Genomic DNA, 24,047 nt, shown 5'->3' on the forward strand with positions numbered 1-24,047 from the left:
AAACACTTTCTTTGTGCATGAAACCAAACTATAACAGCGAGTTGAAGAAATAAATCTTTATTTTTCATACAGCAAATTTTATTAGGGATGTAATGTGGGCCAAAGACCAAAAATGATTAAACTGTCAGCTTGGAGGAGATTGTCACAACTCATGTTCACAATCTGAAGAATGCAACATGTACATGATATTTTTACATTAGGTATGTGTCATTAAGGCAAAAGTCCTGTTTCCATGATGGTCTAGCTCTACAAAAAGTTAAGTTAGATGGCAAAGGACAATATTTTTAAAGCATCTGTTATGCAAATGTATATACAAGAGGGACTCAAGGGTAAAGATCACTTGTGTGCCCTTTTGGATGCATCTCCCCTCAAACATCATTTCAGTATCGACGCTGAGATACAACGTTTTCATAAGGACCCGACGGTGAAATGCAGAGGTCCTCTTCAGTACATTCTTTTACTGTCTTATGGCAACAGAAAAGATTTCTAACAGTCATTTGGACGATTAACAAGCGACATCAACGGTATAAATACATTCCAGTATTTTCTTTGACCATTTTTTTTTCATCCGTTTCTCAAGTGCAGGTAAGAATGTGGTCATTTAAGTAATCACCACCACAAACAGGGACAAAAATAGACATGGAAATATATATTTATATATATATATGTTCATCTTAAATATATGAGCATATGTTCTGTAAAATAAAATGGTCCCAAAATACTTTGTAAGAGTTTGCAGCAGTAAGGAGATCCCAGATTCAAATGGCATTTTTTTTCCTCAGTACCGGCCAAGTTTAGTCTGGTTCCATCCAGACCAGGAGCTGCTGCACGTCCTGGGATAGATGACACAGGAGGGTTTGTGGGAATCGAGGGTGTGTGAAAATGTGGACGGATCAGATGACCGGCGCAGAGCGGTCGTTGGTGACGGTTGGACGTAGCCTGACTGTGGCGAATGGGTTTCCTCCCCTGTGGAAAAACGCAGCAGAGAATGAGTGACGAGTGCATATCTGGGCCATCTGAACGGCAGTTGTTAAAATATGTGACTTACGCAAGGTACGCAGGCGAAGGTCTCGCAACGCCATTAGGTTGGACCATCTGTGAAGAAAACACAGATTCACTGTAATACAATCTGTCACACATGACCTAACAATGATACATGGCGCAGTGTGAATACTTCACTCACGCCCAGATGCATTTACATCCGTTTGATGAACAGTATAACCCAACACACAAGCTTTTAGCTGTTGAAAGATTGAACACTGGCGAGGGAAAGCGTGGGAAAGACAGCATGCTGTGTCACATCACGGGACAGTGTGTGGAATCTGGAGCATCTGGAAATTCAAGTCTGTTGCGTAAAGTTTTCTGATGATCGAAAGTCAGTGACGCAATGAGCAAACACGGCAGGAAGATGGAGGAAGATTTTGTTCAAGACTGCACCCTTTTTTGTTTCTACAGATACTTCTGGCTAAGTGGTTTTACTTTTTTCTTCTTCTTGCAAATTAAGGCCAAATATAGCAATTACACCCTAAAATGCATCTTCAAATAAATGACCAAATGAAGAGAGAAAAAGCACACATGACCCTCCACCTGAAATCATCCTGACGGTATTTATCTTGTACGTTTTGGGTCCTGGTTACACCTTGGAGATTACTAGCTTTTAAACTGAATAACTCAGGCTTTTATTGTGAAGAAATAACAGAAAATCAAACGTGTCAGTAACTGAAATTAGCAGAGCTTTGTTGGTGTCTATTCTTCAATAATACTGCCGGGAGGAAGAGTATTTACAGCCGCTCCTTTAACCACTGCTCAAGACGAGCTTGTCATCAGTTGAAGACACATCTTCAAGCGGTTAGCTCTGTTGTAATGGCAATGCAAATCCCTGGTGCACTGGGCTGACGTGCCGAGCGAAACCGAGTCGAGCCGAGACAGCACGTGTGTGAGAGAGACAACCAAACAACAAGAGTGACCAGGAAGGGGTTAACTGAAGGAGCTAATCTATCTGCAGCCTAATGAAACAAATATAAAGACATACACACTCAGACAGATCAGCTGAGTGTGTATGTGTGACCTTGTTTTGTGTTTCCTGCTGCAGCTTACTTCAGGTTACAACAAATACAATTCAAGACTATCTGAGGCCATTTTGAATAGTATTTTACATCCACACAAGTAAATGCTGACAAAAATGGCAATAAATCAAAATAATTAATTGTGTGTAGTGTATCTATAGTGAAACGAGTCCTGAATAACTCAATTACAGACACCGTTTGTAAGCTGTGAGCATCAGTGCTGCAGATTGAGCCAGTTGTCAGCCTGCAGTGCTGCACAGATTCCACTAGAGGTCAGAAGTGTATAGAGTGACTGATGAGTCTCTGTGACTGTGACCACTTTTTTCCCCACAGGGCATAAAGAGTTTAACATCTGTCCTCTTCCTACAGATGTTTGGATTACGAAACACGTAGCAACAATCATGCTACCTCTACTTCTGTCAAATCACTGCAGTTTCAAACACTTGTGCAGTCAACATGCTGATTTAAGCTCAGCCACAGAACCTAGACCGTCTTCACGTCTAACTGTTTTGCTCTGTTTCACTTTGAGTATCTTCTTCCACACTGATACTCAGCGTCGAGGTCAAAACCATCTCCGCTCCTTTAACCTTCTCTGTAGATCTCAATCTCACAGATATCTGCCTCTCCATCCTCTAAATATATTCAGTCCTGTGAGTCGTTATCATTTCCTCAACACAAAGCACCAAACCAGTGAGGCTGCATTTCTTCTCATGGTGACAGTGCATTCCACAGTAACCCCCCTCCTCCTCCTCCTCCTCCTCCTCCTCCCTTCCTCTCACCTTCTCTTCTCTGGACCAAAAGAAAAGGCTTTGCTGATTACAGATGTTCTGCATTCAGCCTAATGTCCATTTCTGTTTCGAGCGGCAACAAAATTATCAACTAATAAAGAGATAAAAACAAACAATTAGAGGCTAAACCGATGCGGCACACACAACACAACAAGAATAAAGTTTGTTAATGTTGCAGCCGCAAGTTGCCAACTCACCCAACGCAACCTCAGCCACCCACTCATACACTGAGCTGTACATAAACCAGAGTATTATAGTCTACTGTAGCAGATGAGAACTTTTCCCACACACAAGTCTATTCTGGGATCCGTGTATGTTTGTGTGTGTGTGTGTTCGTGTTTGTGTTTTGAGCGAAGTTAAAGCGAGGGGTGTGTGTGAGGAATGAATGGAGGAGAAACTTCTGTCCCTTCATCTCCAGGGTAAATAAGAGTCACTTCCAGAGAGGTATGCATTGTTTGATTTAGAGACAAGTGTGCAGAGGTGGAGATAAACAGACAAAAAAATGACGACGAGAGAAACTGAAAGAATGAAGAGAGAGCCACAAAGAAGGAAGCCGGGTATCGGGTTCACCCAGAGTGGAATTCCACCTAATGCCTCGTCAGTAGTGGAGAGACGGAGGCTGGATGCAGACTGACAGGCCTCACAGTGGAGACACACACACACACAAAAGCATGGTAATCGTTGGCTCTACTACTGTATGTCTGCCTGTGGCCTAAATGAGTGGTAAATAATGAATACTGTCGAGGCAAGAAAGAAAAAAGTATCTCCATTTGCCGTCTGACCATTGAACCTCTAAATGGGTCAAACATCACAAGCCACCAGAATAGCCACACTGGCTCTGTGTGTGTTTGTGGATTCAGTCTGGGCCTTACCTGTATGTAATGAGGATGAAATGGGCAATAGAAAAACAAATGTGATGACAAATATTATGTACAGTAAAATTAACTTAGATAGCCTCAGGACAAAATCTAAAACATGAGACTTGATTTGACTTGCAAAACAGTTCATTGCTCATATTATCAAGTATGTTAATTTCAGTTCATATGGAACTTGAGGGGATAAGTGCAACTCGACAGCATGTTCAGTAGGACTGGGTGGAATTGATTAATATGTATCTCATCAGAAGCATTTCATAAATGCTAGGACTGGACGACAAAATCGAGTATCACAATATTTCTGTCCAAATACCACGATAGTGATGACCATTGGTACCTCCACAAAACATTAACACAATTAGATTTTGATAAATAACTATCAGTAATGTGGATATAACGACCAAGTGTGTAAAGGCAGATATCACACAAACACACACACATATCTTAGATATGTGTGTGTTTGTGTGTGATCGTGCAGAGAGGGTAGCTGCTTTTGACCCTGAAGAACCACAACACATTTACATTTATCCAGCGCAGCAGGGGAATGATGAAAGCTTTCGTGGAGGAAAACCACAACTTTGGCTGATGCTTTGCATGGCATGCAAAGGGAGGAACATTTGTAAAATAATGACTACAGCCGGGTCGGCATTGGGAGATGGTGGCGCTGATATTGTGTGTAACATTAATAATTCTATTTTAGCATTTGTTATGATGGAAATATTCAAAAAACATCTGCTGCTAAGAGGAAGAGCTTCATTCGTCGTTACATAAGTCGAGGGTGCTCGCCTCTGTCCCTGTGTTACTGCCTCTAACTGGAGAAGAGACTCCAGGAGACTCATTATCAGTACGCTGGGGATTAATAGAACAAAGGCAATCTTCTTTACAGCTGTGCCCTGCTCAGTCTGTGTCTTCATCCCCTACAACCACATAGGGATGGAGTGAAACTGACCATAGCCTTTCTCTGCCTATCTTAAGTGAGCTGCTGAGTCAAGGTGCCTTTTAAAGTTTGAGCAATGTAAACCTCTTAATGTTAAAAGGAATGCAGCACCTTTGTCGTCTTCATACACAGTAAATGAGCCATTAATATTGTATTTAAAGGCTGAGTATTAAGAAAATAATCTTCAGTCAGTATTGATTGTACGTGCAGAAGATGAAACTACTACTCAGTGTGTGCTTCTTCCTCACATGCATTTTGTCGGGAGATAAACACACCATAGAGTGTAAAACTGTCCCCAAGTCCCAATTATTGATTTTTTTTTTCACGTGTCAGCCGACACTGAGAGTGTATCAGAGTGAGGTCAAGTTACCAAGGCAGACATGTAAAGCTCATCTGACACCACCCTCCACCACTGTCATCAGCAGTCAAGATAAGGCTGCGCAGTTGAGGGTACAGTAGCCATGCTGCTGCAGGTATCATGTGAGACGCAGCCTCGCATTGCCAGTCCCGTCACGACACTAAGGCAGAGCTGTGCCAGCACGGCACAAAGGTCTGGCAGGAGACAGTAGGTCAAATTGTTCTGGGCTGATTAAATTTCCTAGAACAATCTTTTTTAAAGGCAGGGCTTAAAGAAACAAAATTCTACTTCCTGCAGAGAGAGATGAGTCACATCCCTTTGGGGAGCTCGGGTTTGACGCTTTAGTATTCACTGATCTGGGGATGAGACTTATCAACTATCGCTCTCCAGGATGTAGAAGAATCGGCGAACTGACTGACCGTGTTGTGATCAGAGGAGGAGGAGGAGGCGGCAGAGGGCGTGGGGGAGTGCTGGTGGTTGTTATTTGTGGTGACGTTGTTGATGGACGAGGCGTTGTTCTTGACGGCGTTGCGCTGCGGGCTGTCGCAGTAGTCCGCTGGGGGGAGCACCATCGTCGCCTCGTCTGTCTCCGTGTCCTGATGGTGGAGGTTGACCACGCTTCTACTGCGGTATGGGGCAGCAGACACGCTGTGGAGGAGGGGAGGCGTTGTCAGAGAAGAGGGGACGGGGTTGCAACAAAAAGACAAAAATAGAGCAGTGGAGGGAAAGAAGGAAAGAAGGGAAGAGAAGACGGAGAGGAAGAAAAAGGCCAACTAATCAAACTAATTACAGGATTTTGCACGAGTCTCCTGGCTACATGGGCTGTTCGGTTTAGAGTTACTGTAAGAATTAGACAAGGTTCATCTTAAAATTGATGTTGGGCTTATAGGCATCACGATCGAGGTTATGGGACACAGACTAGATGTAATCTGTTGAGGGTGCTCATGAGGACAAAAGGACAAGTGTGTATTTGTGTGTTGTTGTGTCCCCCAGCGCTGGTTAAAGTTTAAACTTTCTGTTTCCCTGACAGTTTGCTGGCAGCCTCTCTGTGGGAGGTGCAGCACATTAAGATCTAATAAATTAATCCGACAGGGATTAGTCTCTTTGAAGAAGAGGCTGGAGTCGACTCTCTGAACCTACTCTCTCATCAGCAGCAAAATCTATTCATCAGCAGCAGACAACATCCTGTTTCCTGATACTTTGCTGAGCTTGTCTGAAAAAGTCCAATTTTAGATTCATATGAATCACACAGATTTGAGGGTTACTCAATATTTATGTAAGCAAAGAGACATTTTAAAGTCTAAGGCCTATGAAAACAGAGTTTCTGAGGCTGAAAGCAGGACGTGACTTCGACGGGAATCAAAGGTTGAGGAATGGGAGAGTCCCCCGTAGGATTAGAAAGGTTATCACTCTAACAGGAGTAACTAGAGGAAACACTGCCAACAATACAGCTGGCTGCAACATGAAACCTGCTGGTGTGTGTGTATGTGTGTGTGAGCTGCGACGTGGAGTCTCCTTACCTGTTGTTATTCACGAGAGGTTCGGAGAGTGCACGGCAGTAAGATGAAGGGAACCAGCCCCTCCTGCAAGACAAAGAGACAGAAGCAGAGTTGGGGATGATTACACCTGTGCTTCCTCCTGTTGCCAGCCTCCCTATCAGCTCCCGTTGCGCAGCAATCTGAAAGCTTCTCCATGTGATTAGCCAAAAGCTCCGCTGCCCTGCCCTCAACTCACTGACTTCCTCCAGCTATTCAACATTAGATACAAAGAGATATAGGAAGATATACTATCAAAGCACTACTATTTCATATACTGTGTGGTACATATACCTATGGTAACCATGGCAGCAAAAAACTGGAATTCAACACAGAAAAGTCAAATGATTTGTAGAGAGATGTCATGAAAGGGTATAATTTTAACTGGATTGTTTCTTTATTTTGATTTGAGATTGTATTCTTCCTATTCTCCATCTTCTCTACAGAGCACAGCAAATCATGGTTTTGAATTGATCAAGGGCTTGTGGTCAAGGTTTTACCTCACACCTGTTGAGCTGACACACGCAAGGGTGCTGGTTTATGAAATGAGTCAATGTCTCAACCAGTATATAAATACCGCTATATAACCACTATGTAAAAATAAAGTGATTTGCTGAAACATAGTTTATTTTTGCTTGAAAATTCAATTAAAAGTAAATTCACACGAGTGAATAAAAAGGTTTTAGAAAACCGAGTACCGACGAATCTGTGTCACAAGCTCAGACCAAGGACTGTGTGTCATTGCGCTGTTGTTCGTAATCAGTATGTAGCCAGTCAGCCTCTCCCCCTCCATGTGGATAAATATTAATATTTGTACATTTGTCCTGGGGAATGAGTGTTCTTTCATGTACCTGCGATAAAAAAGGCTCCTACTGGAAAATACACCTCACTCAATTACACACATATAAACAATAGCTTTTATTTATTCAATGAAGGTTGTTCCACTGAGAACACACGCCGAGTCCCAGCATGAGCGATACTGCTGGTCACAGAATAGGTTTACTTTGCTCAAGGACAGCTCACTAGTAGCGGGGGTGTTCATTTTCCCCTACTGACTTTTCCTGCACAGGAAAGCAAAGCTCTTACAAGCCTGCTGAGATGATAAGACGGCGAGGAAGCAGGGTAAGTGACCATGAGAATGTTCCGCGCGGTGTCATTATTTGGTCACGTGTTGCTGTTGTTTATTTATTTTGACCAGTACACTTTCTGCTCGCCTTGATTCAATCTATCTCTATCCTCCTGACATTCATCCTTCAGTCCATCAATAGCGCGTGTGGGTATCTGATTTAGACCAGGTGTTGCCAGGCAAAGGGAGAAACCCAGCATCAAAGCCCATCCGGTAACATGATGCGCTCTGATTAACAAGATGATATACACTTTTTAAGCCTTTAGTCATCCCCGCTTGCAGCCGAGAGGCAGCGAGACCAAAGTTTTACTTTTCAGCAGCCCCTACTTTTGAAAAGCAACTCAGAAATGATTCCTTTCTGCCCTTGATCAATTTTTTGGGATAATATTTGCCAGGTAATTTCCCTTGATAGTGATAAAGATCAAACCTGATGACTGATTCGAATTCAAAAACACACTTCCAAGGGCTTCAGATCAAATCCCTGTTTAAAAAGTCAGACATCAGAGACCCGGGGAGAGCTGGCTGGCTCGGTGCTTGCCTGTCTGTGTGGGAGAGCAGGTGGTACTCTGAACTTCTCTCTCTGCCTCACTCCAGTCCACTATCGTACATCCCACCCTCAGGCCATGATTTACTTTGATTTCCTTATCAGTGAGTGTATCCAGCTCAGGCAGCACCCGGCGAGCCCGGAGCTGTGTGCGTGCGCGTACATGGCCAGCATAACAATCAAGTGAGGGACCATCTGACCAGTAAGGACAGTGCAGTCCAACTCTTATCAATCACATGACTGGTGGGCAGACAGGAACATGAGAGGAGGGTTTTCAACAATTGATAATGAAGCCCATGAGGTAGGTGGTGATTATAGTAAATGCATACACAAGAAGGAAAAATGTATTGGTGTTATTCATTAAAATATGACGGTAGCTGAGGTATTTATTGATTGTGTGGTGAGCACAGACGTGTAGAGCATTTAATCATGTCTCTATATACAGTACAGAAAGTGCACACACTTTCCCTTATTTGTGTAGTTAAAGACAAATGCAACAAGTGTGATCCGACTCACTTTCCGTTTTTCTCCAGTTCCCCGTACATCCACCCGTCTCTCTCGTCTGGGATGAGGAGGATGATGACATCTCCCTCGTCAAAGCTGAGCAGTGTGCTGTTGTTGCCGGCAGTGTGAGGGAAGATGGTGCGCACACGTGGCCTCTTAACTATGTTGTTAAGGCCCGTGGCGACAGACACAGACCTGGCAAGATTGTTTTCCTCGCTGTTCCCGTGATCTGGAAGGGAGGAAGGAAGAAAGGTGAGGATCAGGAGTCTCAGCTAGAATACAACAACAAGACGAGCAGTCTAAAGCCATGCTAACAGCTTTGTGAGGCTTCAGATCAGTGGTCACATCAACATGCAACATGCTCACAATGACAGACGCAAAGTAAAGCTGTGGCTAATGTCATTAGTTTGGCAGGTATCTGGTCATAAACCAGTAGTGCCAGACAAATTTGCAGGGGACAATGGAGATGAAAGTTCAGCATATCAAAATTATTGCAATTCGTCCTCTGGGGATCGAGTGTGTCCGTACCAAACTACACAGCAATCTGTTCAGTAATTGTAAAGAAGCTTCAATATACGTCAAAATATCAATCTTATAGTGGTGCCAAAGGAAAAGTGAAAAGTTTACAATAAACATTTACTTAATAAAACCATTTCATCCTGGAGGACATTTTTGTAGCAGCACAGAAAAAAAAGTGCCACCCAAACCCAAACCCAAGTGAAGCAGATGCTGTTGTTCTAGGCATGATAATATCCATCCATATTTAACGAAGGAACAGGCAGTTCTACTCCCTGTCTTGAAGAGCACAAGCTGAAAGCCACAATGGCACGCAGGGAGGTGCCAAATGAAAACCAATGCCACAGTGCCTGCCATGATACCTGTGCTGTTGCTGGTTACACTGGAAGTGTTGTTCTCCGGAGTGAACATATTAGCCAGAGGACTGGTCTGAGCCTTCAGAGGTGGGGCCGGGGGAGCGGACATGTTCTGCCACAAGAACATTAACGATAATGTTAGCATGTTAGCAACTGTATCTAGTGCTTCTTTTTCAATGTTTACGAAGTTTATTATACTGAATCACCAACACAGCACTTTTATGTACCTGTTGTTAGTAGCAGTAGCCTCATCACAAGTTAAACATAAACCTTTAAAGCATATCTGGGAAGATCCATGGATTTACAATTTAAAATACTGTAAGATCTAAACAAGTCAGTCTCCTTATTATGGTGTTGCATCAGTTTTGACATGAAATGTAATTAATCCTGATTAATATGAGGTATATAGGATATTTATATACACTTCACATCTTAAAAAGGACATTATCTCTTCATTAATATGCAAATCTATAACAGCAAGGTGCTCAGAAATCTAATCTAAGTGTGGTGTTTGTCCCTTTATCCCTCCCATCATACCACGCTGTGCCGTGAGGGTGAGGGAGAGGGCAGAGGTGTGATGGGGACAGCCGTGCGCAGTCCCTCGATCATCGTGAGGACACTGTCGGGCATGTCGGTGGCGTCGTTGCACTGGTCCTGCCAGGTGCCCAGCTTTGCCGTCAGAATGTCTTTGGCCTGTACAGCAGGCACGGACAGGAGGAAAGATATTAAAAGAAAACATGAGTAATCTGAGAAACACTGCACACAAAGATTTTCATCACTATGGTAACACAATGCATGTAGAGTCTTAAGATTGTGGGTTTTGGAATAAATTGCTCTGGCTGGTGTTTTGAGTAGATTTAAAATTGCGGGTTTTCTCCAGTGAGATATAAGCTTTTCACCACCACAGAGACATAGCCAGCCAAGTCATGAGCCAAGGGCAAGCAAAATGTTGTGCGTGACTGTCACAAAGTGAGGGGCAGGAGTGTTCTGTACCTTGTCGTGGAAGGAGGCAAACTGGTAAGAGAACATGCAGTGTTTGTCCACCAGGAAACAGAAGCGTCTCTTCTCCTCCAGCAGAGCCTCCTTACAGCCGTCTGCGATGAACAACTGCATGTCCATCTGACGGCTCGTCAACGTTTCCAGGCACTGGCAACAAACATATAAAATAATATGATAACAAGTCCGTTTGGATAGAAATGCATTGGTTTGTCTTTTGTTATCCACCGTCAAACAGATCTTGTCTTATCTTCCCTGCCACATGCTCTGCAGCCATCTAGTCCCTTTCACCGTCCATCTGTACACAAACTCAACAAAAGGCAAACAATATGAAAGGAGCGGGCTTTCTCCTCCTCCCTGCTGAACACCCTAATCTTTCTCTTGCAGCAGAAAGGTGTCATTAGACTAAAGTTGACTGTATTGACAGGTTGCATTGAGTGTTTAGTGAAAGGAGGGGCGCACAGCATCTTATCTACACAGACGGCCTGAGATTATAAAAGGTCAGACTACTGTAGGGACATTAGACTAGTGTGTGTCCTTGTGCGCGTGTGTGTGAATATGTGATGAACACTGACATACTCATCCAGCTTATTTTACCATCTTTATCATCTTGGTTCATTTGTTATTAAGCTTCATACAGACTCATTTATAGCTACTCTAGTAAATGTATTTTATTTCTTGCAAAGCCTTTTTATCATTTTCTCACCAAATAGAACATTTGATACCCAAAAGGCATTCACACAAATGCTTTCTCAAAAAGGGCAAATACACAATTCAGTTAAAAAAACAACAACACGTGAGATGTATATAATTATCCTCCTCAGACTGGCTGGAATTGGCACACCTGTAACGGCTGTGAACGCGATGGTACACGCCCTCTCTACTGCGCTCTCTTCTGATAAAGCCTGAAACTGCTGACAGCTTTATTTACCAGGAAGCTTTGGCGGGCCGGGTTAAATTCATTTATGTTTAAAAAAGGTTCAGTTTCTCATCTCCTGTGTTCAACCAAATAAGTAAAGAAGATTATTAAAATGCTTAATTTCCCAATCAATTACTTAACCAAAGTGTTTGTATAAACTGCTCCTCTGGGTGTAAAGCTCCAAGAGAAAACGTGCCCTCAGAGCTGATACAGAGAAAACGATTCTGGAGAATTAATACTATAAACAGTCAGAGGATTATAAATCACACTAATTAAGTGATGATAACAAGGGATGATAAAGATATTGCTAATCTACTAAGGCAGCTATCTCTTCAACATTTTAGATTTTCCAATCTACTTTTTTTTTTGTGTTCTCAGCAACAGTGCGAAGCATGAAATGACACGAACTGTGCGCAGCTGTGTGTGCTTTAACATTCAGCAGAGGTGATATCATCATTGTTCAAACAGTGCTTCCTGACTGCATGACCGAATGAGAATTTCTCTCTCTCTCTCTCTCGATGGCATCTCACTCAATACTTGTTTTTAGGATAACAACTTCACTTTTGTGGCTATGTAGATGCAGATGCAAATGTCTAATGCAAACATGCACACCTACACAAACAACAGCAGAAAAAGCACTCTTTTTCTTGTTACTGCCGGGTTGATCTCCCTTTATTTCTTTTTTCCTACCTCTGTTTTTAATACAATGATGTAATATAATGAATGTAAGGTATAACACTAAAGTCAGATTTATGGGAAGCTGCTGTACAACAGATCATTATGCTCTCAGGACACAGGGCTCCTGTCCGACACCAGAGTTTACAAGAAGTCCACTGGCTGTGGGGCTTTTTCCTATCGTGCCCCCTTCCTCTGGAATAACCTCGCTGCTGACATTAGACAATCCGACTCTATTGAGGCCTTTAAATCCAAACTTAAAACTAACTTCTTCACCTTAACTTTTAATTAGTCTTGACTCATACCTGTTACTGTTACCTTTTACAGTGTAAATGTATCTCTTAACCTTAGTATTTAGAGTTCACGTTTGTCATAACATCGAGAAAACAACCCTCTGTAAACTTTTGATAAACACTGCATTTCTCTAACTTCTGTTTTTGTTTTTGTTTCCCTCAAGCTGCAAGCTGTCTCTTGCTCCTCTTCTTTGGCTCTCTCCTCCTCCTTTCTGCTTGACAATCGCCCCCCCGGGAACCTCCCTCTCTCTCTCTCCTTGCTCTCAGTGCCTCACATGTATGACAGATCTGGTCCATCATGCCTTTAGGGCCCCCCGTGGATCATGGATCACTTCTGTTTTTCTGTCCTCTTCCAGGTCACCATGGAGGAGAGGACGTCCAATGGCTAGTGTACCACGTGGCAACGCCTAGGCCTGTTCATCTTCCTGGACATCCACATTTATACGAATATCTTATATAATCTACTTGTATCAGATATTTTGTCATTGAGATCTGTATACTCTGATCGGATTTTGTTGTTCTATCCATCCTGATAGAGAGAGAGATCCCTACTCTGTGTTTTCTGCGGAGCTTTTCCTTACTCGAACCGAGGGTTTAAGCACAGATGATGTCCTTCACTTTACAGATCGTGAAGCCCACTGAGGCAATGTGATTTTGGGCTAGAATAAGGAAATTGACTTGACTTGTTGTTGATATGGATCAGAGGTTCATTCCCCAGCAGATATGTCTCCTGATGTTATTCAACTTACAGCATTTATCATTTTATAGTTGTTTTTATTGAGGGGCTAGGAGGACACCGCTTTCATACTGCTGCCAGTACACACGTGGCTATTATCTCCCTGTTAGTGATTTTTTTATCTCACCCTGAACCATAAAGCACTTTGTAGTCTGTTTCAATACGAGTGCTATAATTAATCATTAATCATCTCTCTGACTTAATATAATAATTGTGATATCACTGCAGATGACGGTTTATAGGTACGTGTGATAAATCACTGGTACAGATGCTATAAATAGCCACAGCCATGTGTAAAGACAGCCGCTCTGATGCTGCTAGAGAACCTACTGACGCGATATTATCTGTAAAATTGCACTTCTTTGCTGTTCTTCTCAGTGACAGGTCTACTGAGTGGTGGCACAAGTGTCAACGTGCAAATGGATGTTTGAAGGCGTTTCTACAGCCATTTATGGTGAACTGTGGGGGTGAAAAAGAGACTCGTGCACGTGCGTCCAGTTCCACAATGACTTAATAAATCTGATGGAAAAAAAGGCGTATGGCAAATGTCTGTATTTTTGCGTACACACAGTTTTATGCATCCAAATCTGTATTCATCACATACATTCATTGAGCTAATTGATTATATAGTCTTGGGTTTTGTTTTGGCATGAAATACTACAGTGATTAATGCCAATAACAATAATTTGAATGGAATAGAAGAAAGGAAAAGACAGAGAAAAAGAAAAACAGAGTGAGGACCTTTCCAGAACTGTAGTGGTGGGCGGCATAATTTCTTCAACAAGTGGATGAGGAAAAAAAGGGGGAGTGTGAAATGCTATTTCCACACACACATACACACACACACACACCCTCTTAATCATCTTACATCTGTAAACTGCGGCAAGCTTGTTGCTATGGACAACCTATGTTTATCCTGAGAACTCTGGGTAAGAAAGAGCACAGGTAAGATGGACACAATGCCTCTGAATATACAGTACATCGCCCTTTACCTCCTTGACATATAAAAGCCTCGATACATATCTCAATCTTTGTTAATCTCGTGTGCAGAGAAGAAAACTAGCGCTCACTTTTAGTTGGAGAGTCTTTTAATGAATTGTCTGATAGTTCTGACAGAACTCTCACTTTCTTCTTCTTTTATAAAATCTTGTCTCTGTTCTCTGGCGGATCGCTCCCTGGCTTTGAAGAGTCTTTGGTGTCTGGTGAATCATCTGCTGCTGTAAACTCCTGCTTCTAAGCCCCAACACCCTGCCTGTCTGTTAGCCGGCCCATCTCTGTGTCTTTCAGGTGTCTAAATCCTAATACATGGCCTTAAATCAGATAAGTGAGCACAGCAGTGAGCAATCACAGTGACTCACCGCTTGCTGGGAAGGAAAGAAGAAACAGACAAAGGCAACGGTGAGTGAGAAAAAAAGTGAAAAACAAAAAAACAAAGGAATGAAAGACACATGAAAGAAGAAGGAAGGGAGTCTGTAAGGAAGCCACCGTGAAAGAGTTCATCACATTTTCGCAATCTTGCTCATCAAGTAACTTTCACTAACAAGCTACTGTAACGTCTTGATTTCAGCTTACACGCATTTCTGTAAAAATACATTGGCATTTATTCTAAATGCACAAATTAAGGGCCACAACTAACTTTTTATTATTTAGTAATATCCTAGAGCTGTTCAGTCTACTCAAAATTTCCACTAAAACTTCAGGGCACGTTCAAATGTCTTGTTTTGTCAGACCAAAAGCAAAAAGGTTTGCCACTATTTTTGTTACAATACAGTATATTTTCTTGGCTGCATTAAAGCTGCATTAAACCTATATAAGTAATGTTATTCCTTGTGTATTTTCGTTTATGGTTGCGTCTCTCACTTTATCTCTGTCAGGATCGCGGTAGGGTGGACTGTGTTGACAGTATACACACCGACAGAGGCACGCACACACACGCCAACATGCTGCCTGACTGGATCGATGGTAGGAAGCTTATGTAAGATCTGAGGCTGCTGTGCAGCGTTCAGATTAAACTCTGCAATTTTCACCCAGGAGACTCACTGTTAGCAGGGTGTGGTGGCACCATGTAATGACGACTTACACCGACTGTAATGATGACTTAACAGGCCACAGTGACTAATTGCGTACACTCAGGTAACCCATCTGTGATCTTATAACAAACTGGTCTCTGGTCAATATTATCACTCTTCCTTGTTTGTTTGCTTGTTTTGTACTTTACTTGGTGAGCATGCGGGTGGAGGAAGATGGTGCAATAGAAGATTGTATGCAGGTGTAAAAGAAGCAAACAACACATATACATCTTCTCCTGCATGCCTGCACAGAGCAGAGACTTCAAACACTGTCCCCACCTTTTGTTACACTGGCTTTGACACGGTGCATCTCAGGTGTCAAGGTTTGTGAATGAGTGTGTGTCGGCGTAATTATGTCTATGCACATATGAACACGCCTGTGTGTGTGGGTGTCAAAGCGAGAGCATCCATGTGACACATGATGTGTCACGTGTCTGTGCGTCTCTGTCCATCTTACCTCGCTTTCTTTGTTCTCGTACTTGTTGGCGTTCTTGCCTTGGCTCTTTCTCCTCAGCTTCTTCAGGTCTGCCTGAGACCTCTCCAGAGAGTCCTGCTTCATCTTGTGCTCCATCTGGTACCTCTTAAACGTGGCCTGGAGCAGAGGAAAGTCAGTGGTGTAAACACTGGTCTTTTTCAAAATAGTTATCTAACCCACATATCACCTCTACACATATTCATACTTCAGCTTGAGGTATAAACTTACTGGACACTTTACTTTTATTCTTACTTTTGATTATTTAGTTTGCTTAAACTGACATTTTATCAATACATTTATTTTATATGATGCTATCTTAGTCTTCATTTGATTCCATTTGACATTTGTCGAATATTCAAATTTGATATTAGACATGAATAACTTTAATTTAATTATTATTGGAACTTTATGTAAAATTATACATATTTGCAGCTCCCTTTGTGCAGTTGTGCAGACATGTGCACCTGTAACACAACAAGACTACAAGTCAAAGCATTAAAAATATGCTTGGTGGACCACTTTGGCTTGCACTGCCGTGTTGTATTGCAGCAACAACGCCCATTAGGACATAAATGAAATGCCATGACTGCAGCAGTCATAATGACAGAAAATTACAGCACTGAATTGCTGCGCAGGACTCGGTCATGGTTCAAGTGTTTGAGTGAAAATGAAACCCTCACAACAATGAGAAAGTTTTCCATCCATCTACCTGCTCGTCCTCTTAATGATCACAATAATTGACATTCAAATGTTTTAAGTCTTCTTCGTACAGACATGTTTATGTGTGCTTCCCAATAATCCCACATAGCCAGCAACAAAAATCAAGTCGACAACAACTCAATGATGCGAACAAAAACATAACAAAACATACTTTTAAGGGGCAATGTGTGTGTTAAAAAAAAAGGATGGATGGAGTGCCGCTGCCACAGAATAACTTAAAAAACAAACATGCACACACACACACACACACACACTCACACTCACAGAAACTACTCACTGTCATGTATTTGACATCCATGTCGGTCTTTCTCTCCAGCTCGGTTATAATCTCCCTGTGGAACCTTTTAAACTTCAGGTGAGGAGGAGGAGGGAGCAGAGAGGAGAGGGGAAGAAGACACACAGATGAGTATTAACTGGATGGGTGGATGGAGTGCAACAGTTTGTCAGCTTTGCTGTCAACAGGGAAAATACTGTAAGTCTCAAAGAGAGAAATGGAGAGTGTACCGGTGCGTGTGTGCGGGGGTGAGAGCCAAGTCCGAGGTTGCGCTTATGAATGAGTCAGAAACAAAGCGTGGGAATGCCCACAGACTCTTCTCCCTTTCTCTGCAGCTCCCTCTCATTAGTGTGAGGGTGTCGCAGCAATCCCATCACCAAAGCCTTGTTGAGACGCAGTGGCGCGCCCACATGGGGCGGATCAGTGAATTGGAAGACCCCATTACTGAACGCACAGAGATGACCAGAGAGACCTCGTTGCACACATGACGCAGAGCTTCATCGAGGTCCGCAAAAGGTTTTCTTCCATTATTTTCTCCGACCTGGATTGATGCTGTGACTCACCAACAGGAGTCCATTAACAAGTCTACCCACTCACTGACGCTGATGGCAACAACAATTTCTCAGGGGAGCGCCTCACAACTTTTCTGCCCCAAAGATCAACTTTAACAGCTTGCTTTCAAACTCTGGTGTTATTTATTTCCCGAGCACAAAGCTTGTGCCACATTCAAAGAAAACAATCTTGTATAAATGTGTGACGATCTCGTAGTTCTGAGTAAGGTCTCAATAAACAATGTAAATACAGCCAATTGTTTGGGTACAGTGCTGGAACAGTTTTTGGATCAGTGGATGGTCAGAAAATTGATCAATAACAATCAGTTAATGCCAAAACATTGTCCCATGTGAGATTTTGTTGCAAATTTTTAACTTTTTTTGACAAAATAATCAACTGGTTCTGGCAACTTCTAATGAGCGTGTGGCCTTAATTTCTATCATTTTACAGAACAATTATTAAATGAATTGGAATAATAATCAAGTGTTGAATTCATAATGAAAATAATCGTTATTTACAGTATTACTGCGGTGTTAGCATGCTAACAGCCTAAATTAGGCTGTACTTTCTTAATGCACCAAACTTCAACAGCTCCAGCTGGTGTTATCCCAGGGCATGTTGAGGCCTGCCCCCTGTTTTCAGCCAGGAAATAATCCAACAGGTGCCTCAACAGCATAAACCTGTTGTTTCCCTTCCTCATTCAACCTCTTCGTACTTGCCTACTCATGGTTCTGCTGTAGTTGATGTAGGTGAGGAGGGAGAAAAGAAGGCAGTAAATATCTGCCAAGGGTGGGTGGAGGGGGGAGAAAGCTACTGGCTGACTGTGTGAACCACTAAATGGTGCTTAGTGAATTGAGGCTTTGCTTACGCTTGTCTGGAAACACAGTGAGCAACAGGTTCAGAGAGTGACAGTGTCTGAAATTCGGTGAGGCAACGTAGTTAGGGAACATTTTCAGGAAGCAAAAATATATCTGGCACTCACATTTTCTTCCAGCTCAAGATGAACCTTCCTGTGGACATCTGAGATTTCCATCAGCACTACACCTGCCACACAGAGAGAACAAGAGAAGCAGAAAGACAAATGTTCATGTTAATGTCAGAAGAAAGACAGGCAAGAAGAAATCTAATTGTCTAATTGCTTTTTCTTCCAGTCTTTTGTCATCTAGAAATGCTGTGCAACACAGTGACGGCAGTGCACAATGACAATGAGCACAATGCGTTTACCCTATACATATATTGTAAGTGGAAGAATGTGTCACTGAAAAATTATGCACGTCATTTGCAACTTCAAAAACCTTCAAATGTCACCAGCTACAAAGGGTTCCCTTCGCCGGGATGAAAGCGGAATAAATACATGTGCCAGCCGGACCTGAAAAACTGGACCACCTACTGCTCGGCTAATCAAAAAGAGCTCAGATGGCAGGCAGCCACAAATTATAACCTCCCGTCTTTGCATGTTGCTCACAAAAGCAATCAAATTAGGATTATGGAGAGAAGTCATTTTGTGGAAAATTGTAATTAAATTACCTATTGACCTCCCCAAAACAATACACAGCACAATGTCAGTGATTTAAAAAGTCATCATAAAAATCATCAAAAATCATAATTGCAGTACTTTGTGTATTTTGAAGCATTTCTCAGTAAAACAAACAAATAAAACTTTGCAGCCCCAAGACATTTCAGGATTTTGACTCATTATTAAACTAATTCTTGAGGTAGAAATTGAATTATTGTTGCCAAAAACATAAAAGCAAACACTTAAGTGCCATTATTGCGCAGTACCTCTGAACCAGATGGCCTACATGCTGACTTGTGTCTGTTTCTAACATATTGTCTGTGGCCTGGATAAAGCTGCTCACCGATTCAAAGGGCCTTTAAATATGTGTGTGTTTATCACCGTGTGTTTGGCTGGTGAGCTTCCTTGACAAACATTATTTCTAACACCCCTCAGTTGACTATTTGCACAAATATGTGTGGGCCAATGATTCTGATAACTTGTCTTAGAACAGATGGAGGGTCGCTTTATATCAAGAAGCAAAGGAGAAATAATGATGCAGAATGAGCAAAACTGCAGCAGCTGAACTGTGGCGACAACGACAAACAAAACAACACCAAGCAGAAATTGGTTTGTTCCGTTTTAGATCTTATAAAACCAATTAAAAATCATTTGGAAGATGTCCTTTGAGAGAAGTGCTTAATGTAAACTGCGATTCAAGACCGTCTGTCTACCGCGGGACCACGTGTCGATTTGGATAAACAAGCAGAAAGCAGATCATCAGAATGGAAACTTTGTTCCTCATGTTATGACTTCTCCCACACAAAGCTTTTCCCACAGGCATTTATTTTCCGTGTACAGCGAGTAAATGTCATGAAAAAAACATTCTTCAGCAGCCAACGAGTACAGCTGCACTGCACACAGGGGTGTTAATAGTGATGCAACCTTGAGACATTTTTATTTTTCATAAAGACAGATTTCCCACCAAACAGATACAGTGGCTTCTGTTTCAGAGCGCAGGAACAGTTAATTTGTCAGTAACAAATAGAGGACCTGTGCCATCACAGAGGGGAGGCGTTGGCTCGGTGAATAAACACTTGAGTCATTCAATATTTCCATGTTTGTTGAGGTTTATGGAGTCTGTGGACTAATACTGCATCAAATGTGAATAGGAGCCATCTGCACACACTTCACAAAAAAGGTTTTTGAAAGATTAATAAAGGGACTGCTGTCCTTGTGCCTCAATAGTAACTGTGTTTAAATTTAATAAATCAATATCTGAAATGACATCATTTCATCAGAGGTGTCGCCTCCAGTGGAAAAAAACACCTGTTTCCTTTCCTCAACAACGCTGACGTGTGAAAAGTACCGTGCAAATCCCTGACAGACATTCATTAGGCTGTCTGTCTGATGTATCACCACGACCTGTACATTCATCAGTATGTAAAGGGTGCCCTTCCCCACGCCGTCTTTCTACACCTCGACTGCCCCACCTTGCCTTACAGCGAGACCGGCTCTTTCACTGAGCGCAGTTCAAACAGCTTGGCAGATAAAGGCCAAGAGATCAACCCAGTAAATCTGCCCTTTGACAGAGCAGGAGAAAAGAAACTGGGGGGGAAGGCAACAGCTGGGAAAGGAAGGGAGGAGAGTGTGTTAAGGAGGTACATAGCCAGGCAGGAATAGGCACAGTAAGTATTGGATAAAAGGGATAAAAGAAGAGTGTGTTAGAGTGCTGGATAAACAAAGAAAAACCTGAGGCGGAAAAAAAGAAGGCAGAGGAACAAGATGGCAAAGGACACTGGGTTAAAAGTAAACCAAGCTAACTGCATAAGAGTGAATGCCTGACACAGCTGACCTCAAAACCCCCTTATCTAACATTAAGAAGGTAATCTTAAAAATGTCAACAGGTGTGGTATAGAGTCAAATACCTGATGGACTGGTTTATTTGTATGACACAAAAGATGTGAGTCATCAACATATCACAATATCTGAATGATTCAAATCACTGTGTCATAAAACGTCTTAGTTACAGTGACATCACAGGAATCAACAGTCTTTCTCTGGCAGTTCACGCTCCTTTGTTTATTGTTGTCACGGTCTGGACAAAACGTTGCCGGGCAACAGCTGTTCTCGATCGAGCAAGGTGCGAGGGCAAAAGTGTGGCGTGATGTGGATAACAGCAGAAGCAATTCACCGCCATTAGCCAACAAAACTAAACTGAGATAAAACCACACAATACAGACTGGCTGCCTACAGCCCTGTTTACCCAGGATGTAAATGGCTCTGGAGTCACGGCCGCGGACACACTGCGCTTTGTGGAGAAACTTTTACATTCACCACTCCAGGGCTGATAGCTGTTGCACAAACACAAAAGGTAGCGTCTGACAATTCAGAAGGTCTGACTTAGAGGTTAAGTACTTGAGGTGTAAGCTTTCACTTGAATGTTAGGAGTGGAGGAGCCACGAAGTACGTAAATGTGAAACTGCAACAAGCTTTAGGATCATCATCAGAAACTTCAGTGAACTCAGACGTGGTACCAAGCTGTCACTATTAAGGTCCCTCTCTTTCAACACAGCTGAGTTTACATAGCACGACACCTACAGAAAATGCATGCGTGTCCTTAGGGCACTGTAGTTCATATAACAATGTCAGTATGTGCTGTTTTAAGAAAACCACTTAGTGATTTAAATCAGTTGTTCTTTGCCTCTGGTGAGTTGTAAATCATTCATTCCAACATGTCATGTTCTGATCCAATCACAATGTTTGTTTATAAAGACGTGCAGCTTACATACACTTTAATTCTCTTTTTTCATGTTATTCTAAGCGTCTCATTAATCTAAAACACATTTGATGCTTTCATATCTCAATAATAACAACACTTTCACTTTTGTTAGGTTGAATACCTTATTTACCTGTTGGGACACAGACTGAATGACAGCTGGAAGGTACGGTTATGGCTCATTTATGCTCAGTGTTAGATATGCACACGAAGAGAGCCTTCTGTCCATACTCTGCGCTCATTTTGTACGTATTTCTGCACAGTTTTGGAAAGCTTACGGTTTTAAACCAATGGAGCAGTGCCTCTGGTAGTTGTGGGGGACAGTGTAGCAGTGTAGCCAATAGTTCAAAGTGAGACACGGCCACAAGACAAGAGGAAGAAGCTTTAAAATTGGCGGAAGTTTTTGAGAAAGGCTATGCGAGTTGGTGAGAATTTTTAAACCTCTGTATGATGTTACTTTACCAAGTACAGAGATAAACAGTTACTACAGAACAGCTGGACGCTGGGGGAGGGAAAGTGGAAGTATGTAAAGGGAGCTTAAATGAGCCTTCAATCCGATGTGCAGTGGGATGTCACTGTTGGGTAGATATAGTCTATCAAAGACGCCAGCAAAACAACACCGTACACAATCAAAGCGCAGCAGAAAGGCTGTGTGTAGAAAGGCAGAGACTCAGCCTTGTCATTATAAATGCATTGTATGAACAATGATCGCTTGATTGCAAAAATTATCAAGCTCCGTTCTTGAGCCATGAGCTCAGAGGCCACCATGGAGCAGAGATTAAGCAGGACAAATAAAGTAAAATGTAAAGAGAAGACAGTCTTAAAGTGAAACAAACAGAGCAAAATGTTGGCAATAAATAAATAAATTAATAAATCAATAAAAACAACTTCCTCCTCTGAGCTGATTTTGAAAACAACATTTTGCTGGTAGCATGCAAAGCGGCCCACAGTTCCTCCACTGTTTTTGACTGTGGGCAAAATAATCCTGGCATCTGAGAGGGCCACCTGACACACCATGCAAACATGCTTGGATTATGTAAAGTGGGCCTGATGCCATTTGAACAGGCCAGGACCATCAAAGGACGGCTTGTGTGTTTTTGTGTGTTTCTGTGTGTGTGTGTGTGGGTCTGTGAAGCGTCTGCAAAGCCCTCGCTGCCGTAACAGGACAAGATTGGATGAGTTTCAATTCCCGGCTGACAACAAAATGCTGCATGGTCGTGGCGTCCTGCAGGCTGTTAAATACTCTTCAGATTTTTTGGGCAACAGTTGCAGGGTTGCTTGTCAAAATTCTCCCTGAAGAACCAACAACATACTTTAGGTTCCAGCATCAGCAACACTAAGTTTCAATTCAAATACAAGAGTGAATATAGCAAGACCCAAAGACCCAAAACTCCTGGTGTCTATACAACCTGGTTCTACAGATCTTGATTCTTGCTCTGTGTCTGACCAGAGGAGGAAACAAGTCAGATACCTGAGTGCCTGAATGAAACAACTGTTGACATTTGAACTCTGGCAGAGGAGGAGGGAGGGAGGGAGACTAAAAACATTAAAGGAAGAAGGTAGGAGGTAGGAGGACGAGGTGCACCGGTCCTCCAGTGCCTCTCGAGAGTATCTGGTTTCTGGTTGGCTACGCGTCACTGAAGCTCAGGTTTCTGACGGGCAGCTCCACTACGTCCACTAGCAGCTCAGACATTTGTGTTCTTTGTGAAACAACTCAGTTTCCTAGAGAAAGAAAGGAGTTTATATTGTAGTGGACAGCGGACAACAGAGGACATCCTGGCTGGTTATAATGATGTGTACAACAGACTCCAGTTACAATGCATTTTAGAGAACAGTCCTGGTTCATTAGATTAGACGACTGTTTGTAGTGCCTATTTAATCACCCCCTGCTCTACATAATCCCCCATAATGACTCAGACTAAACTGATCTGTCATGAGACCAGAGTGCCTCTCCCTGTCTCTGTCTGTCCCTCTCATACAGGGATTAGTGGGTGCTGGGCCGTGTCCAGAGGTCAGGGGTGAGTGTGACTCAGCCTGGACATCATGGACACCCCTACATAAAACTGTGATGTAATGCTAATGTTTACATCATCCCTCAGACTTATCATTTCTAGGATTTTGAGGTTTTTTAAAAAAGGGGGATTTATCTGTATTCAGTTTGAATAATAAAACAGCTGATAATTGTGTTAAAAAAAAGGGGTGGGGGGGGTGGGGGGGGTGTACTTTTACGGACAAAGATAAAAATCAGAAGTTTGTTTGTGTCCCTCCCCTCATTTCCTCCTCACTTCCTATGACTGGAAGTATATTCCAAGCTGTACTCCATTCACTGTATACTGCTATAAAAACAATGTCCTCTACAAAGCAACAACAACTTTGACAACATTAAATACAGGTGAAAATCAGAAATTCAAACAGATGGGCCTCTTTACACAATTTGGGTGTTTGGTGGGTAAAATTCC

At 42.4% G+C, this 24,047-nt stretch overlaps 1 protein-coding gene across 2 annotated transcripts in view; it reads right to left on the reverse strand.

Moving 5' to 3' along the window:
* Nucleotides 1-41: 41 nt before the first annotated feature.
* Nucleotides 42-24,047, reverse strand: part of baiap2l1b (BAR/IMD domain containing adaptor protein 2 like 1b) — a 29,041-nt gene continuing 5,035 nt past the window's right edge. For both annotated transcript variants that reach the window (XM_084370466.1, XM_084370467.1), the window contains 11 exons: nucleotides 18,297-18,358; nucleotides 16,766-16,837; nucleotides 15,751-15,885; nucleotides 10,599-10,751; nucleotides 10,143-10,298; nucleotides 9,612-9,717; nucleotides 8,746-8,962; nucleotides 6,545-6,607; nucleotides 5,444-5,672; nucleotides 1,049-1,095; nucleotides 42-966 (listed from right to left, as the gene is read on the reverse strand). In XM_084370466.1, coding sequence (XP_084226592.1) covers nucleotides 894-966; nucleotides 1,049-1,095; nucleotides 5,444-5,672; nucleotides 6,545-6,607; nucleotides 8,746-8,962; nucleotides 9,612-9,717; nucleotides 10,143-10,298; nucleotides 10,599-10,751; nucleotides 15,751-15,885; nucleotides 16,766-16,837; nucleotides 18,297-18,358 — 1,313 coding nt within the window. In that variant the 3' untranslated portion in view covers nucleotides 42-893. The remainder of the gene's footprint in view (nucleotides 967-1,048; nucleotides 1,096-5,443; nucleotides 5,673-6,544; nucleotides 6,608-8,745; nucleotides 8,963-9,611; nucleotides 9,718-10,142; nucleotides 10,299-10,598; nucleotides 10,752-15,750; nucleotides 15,886-16,765; nucleotides 16,838-18,296; nucleotides 18,359-24,047) is intronic.

The sequence above is a fragment of the Pagrus pagrus genome, assembly GCF_965226575.1.
Source record: "Pagrus pagrus genome assembly, chromosome: 13".
NCBI lineage: Eukaryota > Metazoa > Chordata > Actinopteri > Spariformes > Sparidae > Pagrus > Pagrus pagrus.